Genomic DNA, 10,294 nt, shown 5'->3' with positions numbered 1-10,294 from the left:
AGCGGCGGCAATCCTCCTTGGCCCGCGATTAGATCTGGGTTGCGGCGTTTCTACTCCGGTCGGATCAAGGGCGGTGACCAGGGTCGGCGTGCTGGAGCCTGCGACGGCGAGATCTCCGCGGTGGCGGCGAGGGCGCTCTGGGCCCAGATGGGATTCAACGGAGCGCTCCACACGCCGTCGTGCATCTCCGCTGATCCGGCGACGTCAAGCGGCTTCTGGGCTGGCCTGCAACACGAGGACGTCAGGGGCTCCAGCCTTGGGTGCGGCGGTGGTAGCCATCTCCTTCGCCAAAGGTGGTTGGCCTGACGCTGGATGGGCAGATCTCGCGATCCATCATCTAGCGCCGGTTGCGAGTCGAGAACACATAGTTGTCGGTGAAAACCGAGCCGATGGCAGGCGATGGCGTTCTTCTGTGTCGTTACCTTGATGAAGGCATCATCGTGTAACTACTGTCGACCCACTTGTGCTGCTCCGGGGGAAACCCTAGGATCTGGTCTTCCAGATTGGACGATGACGGTACTGCGGTGTCATTTTCTCTCTTGGGAGCATCGTTTGTGGAGCAGCGCTGGAAGACAGAGGCAGGAGGTCGAGCGGCTTCGTCTTGCACGGAGCTTTTGGTGGAGATGTCAAGTTATGTCTGGCCGACAGGTGCTACGTTGTGTCATGCATGGTCGGCAGGTGCTATGCACGACAGATCTTCCAGAACCTTTGCGTCTGGATGGACAAGCGCGGGGCGTGGCACCGTTGGGCGCCGTGGTGGCGTCTACGGACTGGCAAGCATGATGCGGATCTCTCTCCTAAAGATGGGTCAGCGGTCCGATCAAGATAACGGCGTCTAGAACGTATGCATGTGGTGTATGCTTTAGGTCTGCTGCACCGGCTGTTGGTTTCGATACATTATGTGGGTGGTCGGTGACGATACCGGATTTAGATATGGGGAGTGAAAGCACTCCACGTTATGGAGTTTTGTAGCTTTTAGTGGTGGCTTCGGGTGTCTTGTTAGACCTTTATTGAATAATAAATAAAGATGACCGTATGCATCAATTGATGCGGAGTCCAGGAGTCTTAACCTCCTTTCCAAAAAAAAGATAATGGAAGAACATATAACTTTTCTACTTTGTGTGTGAGTGGTAACTGGTGAGGTCAACTAGCAGGCAAATGCTCAATGCTCTCTCTTCTAATGAAGGTTGTTCTTAACTAGTTCTGAATGACATGGAGGTCCACCTTTGATTAATCTATGCATGCATCTGAATTGTCCCAAATTTATCAAGAAATCCTAAATAGATCCAACCTGAAGATTGAACGTGGTGCAGTGGGGGAACATAGGAGCTGAAAATGTAATTAGCATGCACTGCTCGTGTTGCATATTTCGCTTTCCATCCAGAGAAAAATTGTGGTATAGGATGACAGAATGAAAATAACGAAAAACAATATATGGAATTACGGATGCAACAAGTAAGGTCATACCCACCTGTTCCCACACGAACACGTCACCGTGTACCTCCAACGCCGAGGGTGATGCACCGCAGCTCACGTCGAAGGAGACCCGTCCGGAAGCGCGGTACGCAAGCAATCCGGCGGGTGCTTTTCAGGACCCGAAACCCCAAGCGCACGGGAGGGACCCCGTCTGGACGCGCGGCGTCTATGGGCTGCCCTAGGTCGATTCGCTCACCCCTAGAGCCTCGAGGATCGCTACCCTTCAACACGAAGAACGAACGAAGAACGAGAGAGAAAGAACAAGGGAGAGATGTAAAAACTAGGATAAAAAGTAGTATATTTATTTGTCGATTCTGTGTTGTTCAATCGGCCGTCACCTCTCATCTATTTATGAGGCGGCTGGACTTCTCGTACAAGAAAAGGACTAAAAAGTCCACCCGAAACGTCACAAACCCTAACCTAACTCGGACAGGAATCTTTGGCAATTTTCCGGATCAACTCGGTCTCACCGATTGTTTTGCTTCGGTCCCACCGAGTGAACGTGGCCAACTCTCTGTAAATTTCTGTAATTTCCCGGATCAACTCGGTCTCACCGATTAGTTTGCTTCGGTGCCACCGAGTGAGCGTTGCCAACTTTCTGTAACTTTTTGTAATTTCTCGGATCAATTTGGTCTCACCGAGTCAATCAACTCGGTCCGTCCGAAATGACTCTGCAGCTTCTGTTTCTGTCCTTGTTTTGCCTCCACAGGTTGCATACGACCTCGGATTAAGATGATTTTATATCAAAATCGACCGTTCGACGAGACGAAGACAACTTGTGTAGAAAGATTTTCCATTTGTGGTCGTCTTGGGGGCTTAATCCGCCAAACTGTACTCTGAATATAAGATCTTAGTACTTTGAGCATAGTTTCGGCCTTCGAGATGAAATCGGACGGCGATGGCCCAAACTTCAAAGACGTTCATATCAACAATACGGAACTCTCTCATGTAGATCTTCTCCATTTGATGCCATTTTAAATAAGTTCTTGACCGTGCCAAAATCTGGTGCCAACACATGCCCCCCTGTTTTTGGGCAAACTTGTGAGCCGAAAAATAACTTGCACAATGCTTTTTCTAAGGACGATGTCAACACTCCATCGGCCATTTATTTTTCTCAAGATGATAATTATGTATCGGCTATGTTTATGCTTAGGTCGATAATTTTATATCGGCCATTGATTTTAACTTCTGGTTCACATCATACCTTGTAACCGATTACCACCAATCGGCTTTAAAGAGATGGGAATGAAGCCGTTCCTTGTAGCACTAAGGAAATCAAACTCCGAGAGGTCACGCCCTGTTAAGCAAGTAACATCGGGATGATTCCAATCCACCGAGGCATCGGCCAAAGCAACACAAGCCGAATTATCCGCGTGAATGATTTCTACCTCATCATCGATCCATTGTATTAAAAATTGATGCATGGTAGATGGCACACATTGGTTAGCATGAACCCAATCACGACCTAATATAACATTATAGTTACCTTGCACCTCGGCGATGAAGAATGTGGTGGCCAAAGTTTTGCTTCCCACGGTGAGTTCCATGCACATGACACCTTTGGCCTCTGTCTTTTCTTTACCCTCGAATCCATTAAGTACCATATTGGTCTTCATCAATGCATCATCATCTAACCCCAACTTTTTGAAGACCGAGTAGGGCATAAGATTTACCACAGCACCACCATCAACGAGCATCCTAGCAACCGGCGATCCGTTAATATGACCTTTGAGGTACAATGGCTTCAAGTGTTTCACCGGTTCTCTTGGCTTCTCGAAGATAGCATTCTTAGGACCAAAATCCAGCTGGGCTACCTCCCCTTCTTCACTTTAGCACGAAACTCGGCAGGTAAGTAATATACCATATTAATATCCATACCTTCCTGAACCGGCGTAGATTCATAATCCACCATCTCATCTTCATCTCCCAATGTGTATATTGGGCTTAAAGTTTCCTCAATTGAAGGGGATGTTTCAGGTGGTATGGACGATGTAATAGAGGTCGCATCATCCTCTTTCGGTGGTGAAGGTATTGTTGCAGCTAATGTAGAAGCATCTGTGTTTTGTTTTTGTTTAGGCCTCCACACTTGTTTTGTGAGTGCCATGGGCCGAATTTTACTAAAAATTCGTCCCTTTGCCTCTCCTCGTTATGCTCTACCTTCTCGTGGTTCCTCATGCGTTGTAATCTCCTTTTCATGGTCTTAGTTAAACCGGGAGGACACCACTTAGGTTGAGTATATTTGGGATCCCTTGGTTTGGACTTTCTTGTGCTCGCCTCATGATCATTAACCATGGAACCCTGCTGAACAATAACAATATCACCATTAGAAGTAGCCAGATTACCAACAACCGGCTTTTCGATCTCCTTTTGCTTGTCACATTCTGAAATTTCCGCATTGGGTGACTTAACGCGCCACACTTTTTTATTGACCTTGCTTGGAGAAAATCTTGTTGGCCGATTAGCACCATAGCTCAAACGGCCTTGTGTGGGATAATAAAGCCTCTCGCGAGCAGGTCTTCTAGGTACTGCCCACCCCATATGAAAAGCATAAGGAGTCATTGGGGCTTGCCCCCATCCTCCATTGCAGTCTCCCATGTAATACGACGCATAGTCAGGTTGTGACATCCATGGTGTCGGTACCCATGACCCATATGGCCCTGCATAGCGTCGAAATTGTTGCTCCGGAGGCGATCTTGAACGTTTTGAATGTGATGGCCGATTAGAGCTAGAACCGGGTGCTTGACTTGCAAATTTGGATAACAACATATCAAAAGTTGGCTTGATTTTCTTGTACTTAGTTTCATTATTTTTCCACTTGCCAACTTCTGAATTCTTAGGCTTGATCAATTTAACATGAGTATCCTCTTGCACTTGTGGTTGCCCCCCGAGTGTAGCCTTTTTTATAGTGATCTTCAACACTTCCTTGCCATCGGGTTGCTTCTCAAGCACAATCTTTCTTCCCAAGACCTTGTCGCCCTCCTTGCTATTCCTGGGTTCACCAATAACAACATTATCTTTATTAGCGGATTCGGCTATGTTAGGCCGAATTAACATTTTCTTCCCTTCCAAGTCCATGGTGTTTATCGGGAAGGGTTGTTTATCAACTTGCATCTCAGCAAAATTCAATCGTCCGTCATTAATGGCCGATTGTATCTGTCGTCGAAAAACATTGCAATCATTAGTAGTATGAGAAAATGAATTATGGTACTTGCAATAAGCACGCCGTTTTAACTTCTCAAATGGCGGTATGGTGTGTGATATTCTAATCATCTTGTCTTGCAAGAGAGCATCAAATATTTTATCACACTTTGATATATCAAAAGTAAACCTCATCTCCTCATCACGATTCTTGCGAATCGGCTTAAGAGCATTGCACATATAGGGTTTGGCCTTTGAGGACCAAACGAATTCAGTAGTATAGACATCAACCTCATCGTCCGAATTATCATCATTGTGTTCAATCATATGCATTCTAGGACGATCGGTTGTAGACCTATGAACCTCTTTACTTCGACTCTCTTGATCCAACGCCTTTTGCAAGACTTGGTTAATATTCAAAAACTCATAACTTTCTAGCCTCTCTTTAATGTGAGTTTTTAAACCATTAAGAACAAGATCCGCCAAGTCTCTCTCAGTTATCACTAAGCTATAACATCGGTTCTTTATATCTCTAAATCTCTTGACGTAATCGGTGACCGATTCATCATGTTTCTGCCTAACCGATGTAAGATGTGACAACTTTAGCTCATTATCGCCGCTATAAAAGTGATCATGAAACTTTTGCTCTAATTGCGACCATAAGAGAATTGAGCCATGTGGTAAAGCAGCAAACCATGAAAATGCGGTGCCAGTTAAAGACAAGGGAAATAAACGCACTTTCAACTCTTCTATGGAACCTGCTTCACCCAACTGTGCTAGATACTGACTCACATGCTCCCAAGTTGTTTTCGTACCCTCACCACTAAATTTAACAAAATCAGGAACCTTATAACCTTGAGGGTAAGAAATTGCATCGAAGTGTTCAGGATAAGGCTTTTGATACACGCGACTCTTTACTTTCGACTCGTTTCCGAAAGTTTCTAGGAACATCTTATGCAAATCCTCCCTTAATTTAGCTAAAATTGGATCCGAGGTAGATGAAGATGTTTGTGGCAATGACATAGAAGCAACCTGAGTACTAGCTATTGGTGCAACTTGTGGGATGGGCGCCGAACCATAATTTGGCAGAAGACCAAACATACTTGCGCCTATGGGTGGTGTGACAAAATGATCCGGCATTGACGCTGAATTGGGCACACTCATAATAGCATTAGGGTATGTAGGTGTAGTCACAAGCTGGTTGGTTTGACTAGGGTAAAAATTCAACGGCATACTATGTTGTTGTTTTATAGGAGGTGCCGATGAAATAGGTAAAGTTGGACTAGCGTTTTCAGATGCACCAACAGTAACACTAGATGATGGAGGCATATTTTTTTGAGCATTAGCACTAGCCACGAAAGAATTGTATGCCATCACATTGCCCTTACTAACAAGACTTTCAATCACAGCCACTTGCTCCGGAGAAAAAACGTTACTCACAGTGATTACATCTTGTTCGTCGATGAGGTGAGGAAAATTGACGTTTCCAACCGGAGTGATGTTGCCTTGACGGTCCTTCTTGAAACTTGAAAGAAACGCTTCCAAATCCTCCTCCTCGCGCTTCTTCTTGAGCGCCTCAAAAGCCTCTTCACGCTGCTTCTTGCGTGCTTCATAGGCTTGGCGATGTTCATCCGATAGCTCATCAAGACCGGGCTTAATGATGTTATCGGCGTCAACTTCTGAGGGCTTGGGGAGATTAGACATTGTTGATGATGATTCTTGATCTTTCGTCCCCAGCGGAGTCGCTAAAAAGTGTGTTCGCACATGAACACGTCACCGTGTACCTCCAACGCCGAGGGTGATGCACCGCAGCTCACGTTGAAGGAGACCCGTCCGGAAGCGCGGTACGCAAGCAATCCGGCGGGTGCTTTTCAGGACCCGAAACCCCAAGCGCCCCGGAGGGACCCCGTCTGGACGCGCGGCGGCTATGGGCTGCCCTAGGTCGATTCGCTCGCCCCTAGAGCCTCGAGGATCGCTGCCCTTCAACACGAAGAACCAGAGAGAAAGAACAAGGGAGAGATGTAAAAACTAGGATAAAAAGTAGTATATTGATTTGTCGATTGTGTGTTGTTCAATCGGCCGTCACCTCTCATCTATTTATGAGGCGGCTGGACTTCCCATACAAGAAAAGGACTAAAAAGTCCATCCGAAACGTCACAAACCCTAACCTAACTCGGACAGGAATCTTTGGCAATTTTCCGGATCAACTCGGTCTCACCGATTGTTTTGCTTCGGTCCTACCGAGTGAACGTGGCCAACTCTCTGTAAATTTCTGTAATTTCCCGGATCAACTCGGTCTCACCGATTAGTTTGCTTCGGTGCCACCGAGTGAGCATTGCCAACTTTCTGTAACTTTCTGTAATTTCTCGGATCAACTCGGTCTCACCGAGTCAATCAACTCGGTCCGTCCGAAATGACTCTGCAGCTTCTGTTTCTGTCCTTATTTTGCCTCCACAGGTTGCATACGACCTCGGATTAAGATGATTTTTATATCAAAATCGACCGTTTCGACGAGAAGAAGACAACTTATGTAGAAACTTTTTCCAGTTGAGGTCGTATTGGGGGCTTAATCCGCCAAACTGTACTCTGAATATAAGATCTTACTACTTTGAGCATAGTTTCGGCCTTCGAGATGAAATCGGATGGCGATGGCCCAAACTTCAAAGACGTTCATATCAACAATACGGAACTCTCTCATGTAGATCTTCTCATGTAGATCTTCTCCATTTGATGCCATTTTAAATAAGTTCTTGACCGTGCCAAAATCTGGTGTCAACATCACCACACGAATCAGTGTGTGTTATAGCTAGTTCAGGAGATGACAGTATTGCCAGCTTCTCCTTTGTTCTAGCTAGGACAAAATTTTGAGGCATCGATTTGCCGCAACTCCTCAAAGGACATATAGACAAAATGAAGAACTAAATAAAGTTGCAAAGCAAAATTACGAAAAAAATATGATCCCAGAGATACACAGTAATGTTGTCATTAAAACTCAGGAATATTAATTTCACATGATCCCACCATGTAACATATCCCAGTCAGCAATGATTGAGGGCAGGCAAACTAATTAACAAGCAGCAAGAACTAAACAAAACAGAAAGACTAAAATAAACAGCTAGAACATGGTGAAACAGAGTACTCTACTACTCATGATGAGGAGCCGAACTCGATGCGGACGCCAACGGCGACGAGGAAGAAGGCATCGAGGGCGAAGAAGATGATGGTGTGGATGAGGATGGAGACGACGCTCGTGTGGAACTTGCCGCACTCGATCGTCCACGATTTGCCAGGGATCTGGATGACAAGCCCTGGGGACAGAAGGATGAAGAGCATGAAGGAGATGAGCACCAGACCCCAGTCCTGCATCTTCTTCCTCCTCTTCTTCTTTGGGATGATGATGATGATGACTACTCAAGCCAGCTATGGCCTTTTCTTTATTTATGGATGGCTTTCCATCCATTTTGTGAATTATCACTTATATATGTACTGCCAGGACAGCAGGGAAAATGGTGTGGTCTGTAGAAAGTTCTGTTTCTGAAAAAAACTAGTGGTTTCCATAATATGCAGAACGAGACTAGCTTCTTTATTCTGTGGAACAGGAGGGCGGAAACAACCAATGTCTGTTTGAGTTTTGTCTGCATAAACTTAATTAATGAACGCATTTTCTGGACAGCAAACTTTCCTCCAGGATATGGACAGAAATGAGAAATTGCCCGCTCTCTAAAGTCTAAACCAACAGTAAAATCTTACATGGACCACATTGATACCAATGCCATATACTCCGTCCGTAAAGAAATAAAAGAGTGTTTAGATCACTAAAGTAGTGATTTAAACACTCTTATATTTCTTTACGGAGAGAGTGCTATTTAGAACTAGTTGTGAATCATCTCAAGAAGGTCAAAATTCAGAAGGATCACCATTAAAGAGTTGGTTTGTGGTTAGTCCTTACTCCTTACCTTAATAGGGATCTAGCTCAGTCCGACTTTCACAACCATTTGGTTATTTTTTAAAGGTTATTTTGCTACATACTCTCTCTGTTTTTATTTACTCCGCATATTTGGTTTGTCTAAAGTCAAATTTTATAAACTTTCATGAACTTTGTAGAAAAATATATTAACATATACACCACCAAGTATATATCATTGGATTCATCATTGCATATATTTCCACATCATATAAAATTATTACTGTAAATGTTCATATTGTTTTGTACAAACTTGGTCAAACTTTATAAAGTTTGACTTGAGTCAAAACTAATACGCGGAGTAAGTAAAAACGGAGGGAGTACAAAGATAGTTAATGCATAATATTGTGGTTAGGAATGAACATATCCACGTGTGCCCGAATGGAAACACGCGGATAACGCTATATGCAGAAAATAACTTAGTTTGCCTTTTATTCCCAAGTTTGAACTAGTGCCAGTCTAGTCCACACATGATAATGCATGGCACTTTATTTTTCACCGCTACATATGGATCGGACCATTGACTAAACATTGGTGGTCCATTTTTCGGATACTAGAGCTCTCATCTTCTCAGTAGCCGCCCATTCCGGTAGTGACGTCACTCGATGATGATATGGTGGTGTAGCAGTATGGTGGAACATGCACGTCGCACATTGCCGGAACGGTCTGAATCACCCATGTCCCTATCGCCACGATCCAACCCTGATCCAGTTGCTGTTGTTGTTGTTGGTGTTGTGGCTGGCTAGAACCCTGACCATGTTCTTGTTGACCTTGTTGTTGCTGCTGCTGAGGTTGGGTTGAAGTACCTTGTACCAATTGTTTTTGCTGTTGCAAAATAATGGCGTGCACGACGTTGTGGATGGCCTCACATCTTGACTGCTTGGGGATCGCTTTTAGTTGCTGACAACACTGCTCCCACATTACCAAGCAGCTGCTATGTTGCACCACTTGTGACCGGAGGAACGACATATCAGCTACTGGGCTACACTGGTGTAGGAGGGCATCCCTGCAAGGGTTCAACTTTTGATGTGGAACTGGATGTTCTTGTGGCTGCAGAGTTGGTTGCTGCTCTGGAGATGATGGATGTTGCGGCTCCGAAGCAATACGGAATGCAGTAAAGGGTTCGGCGGCCGTGGTGGTCGCCGCGATGACAATGAGGGCAAGGACGAGGAATTTCTTCATGGTTGATTTGTGTTAGATAATGTTTGTTCTCAAGTTGAGTGAATGGTGGGGTGATGGAGGGTCTTCATGGTGAAGCCCTATTTATAATGTCATCGCCTTTTTTTTCATCTTTGCATTTCTTTTCTTAAAAGTGCATGGATGCTTCTCGGTCACTAACATTTCGTAGGTTGCGTTAGGTGCAACTACTTACAAGTGTATTCTTGGACAGGTCATCGAAGTTCTTTGTTGTTGCATATATCATTCCGCTATCAGCAAAGCTTGATAATTCACATGACTCATCTTATTCACTTTACATGACAAACATCGATCTGGTTGCATCATTTTCTAAAACTGTGTTTGTTATGTTCTACAAGTTGTTACGCATAAACTAGATTAGCTTGCCTTGCACCGAACTTAGTTTGTAATCTTGTGTGGCCTGTAAAGATACATTAGACTAGTATTGTAACTTGCAAAAGTAGACTTCCTGCAAAAAAAATTTGCAAAAGTAGATGATGACATGATTCGTCAAATTCCCTTTACATGTCAAGGATTGTA

The 10,294-nt window shown here is 44.6% G+C and overlaps 1 protein-coding gene across 1 annotated transcript; it reads right to left on the bottom strand.

Annotated features, from left to right (window-relative positions):
• Positions 1-8,984: 8,984 nt before the first annotated feature.
• Positions 8,985-9,824, bottom strand: LOC123102968 (avenin-3). The gene has a single exon (XM_044524448.1). The coding sequence runs from the start codon at positions 9,758-9,760 to the stop codon at positions 9,149-9,151; it is 612 nt and encodes a 203-aa protein (XP_044380383.1). The 5' UTR covers positions 9,761-9,824; the 3' UTR covers positions 8,985-9,148.
• Between the last annotated feature and the right edge of the window lie 470 nt (positions 9,825-10,294).

Source organism: Triticum aestivum, chromosome 1B (genome assembly GCF_018294505.1).
Source record: "Triticum aestivum cultivar Chinese Spring chromosome 1B, IWGSC CS RefSeq v2.1, whole genome shotgun sequence".
Taxonomy (NCBI): Eukaryota; Viridiplantae; Streptophyta; class Magnoliopsida; order Poales; family Poaceae; genus Triticum; species Triticum aestivum.
The sequence above is the reverse complement of the archived record's forward strand: the minus strand, read 5'-3'. Positions and strand labels throughout refer to the sequence as shown.

Bases quoted from the DNA above. Each gene is read 5' to 3' on its own strand.
- LOC123102968 (XM_044524448.1), bottom strand. From the start codon at position 9,760: ATGAAGAAATTCCTCGTCCTTGCCCTCATTGTCATCGCGGCGACCACC.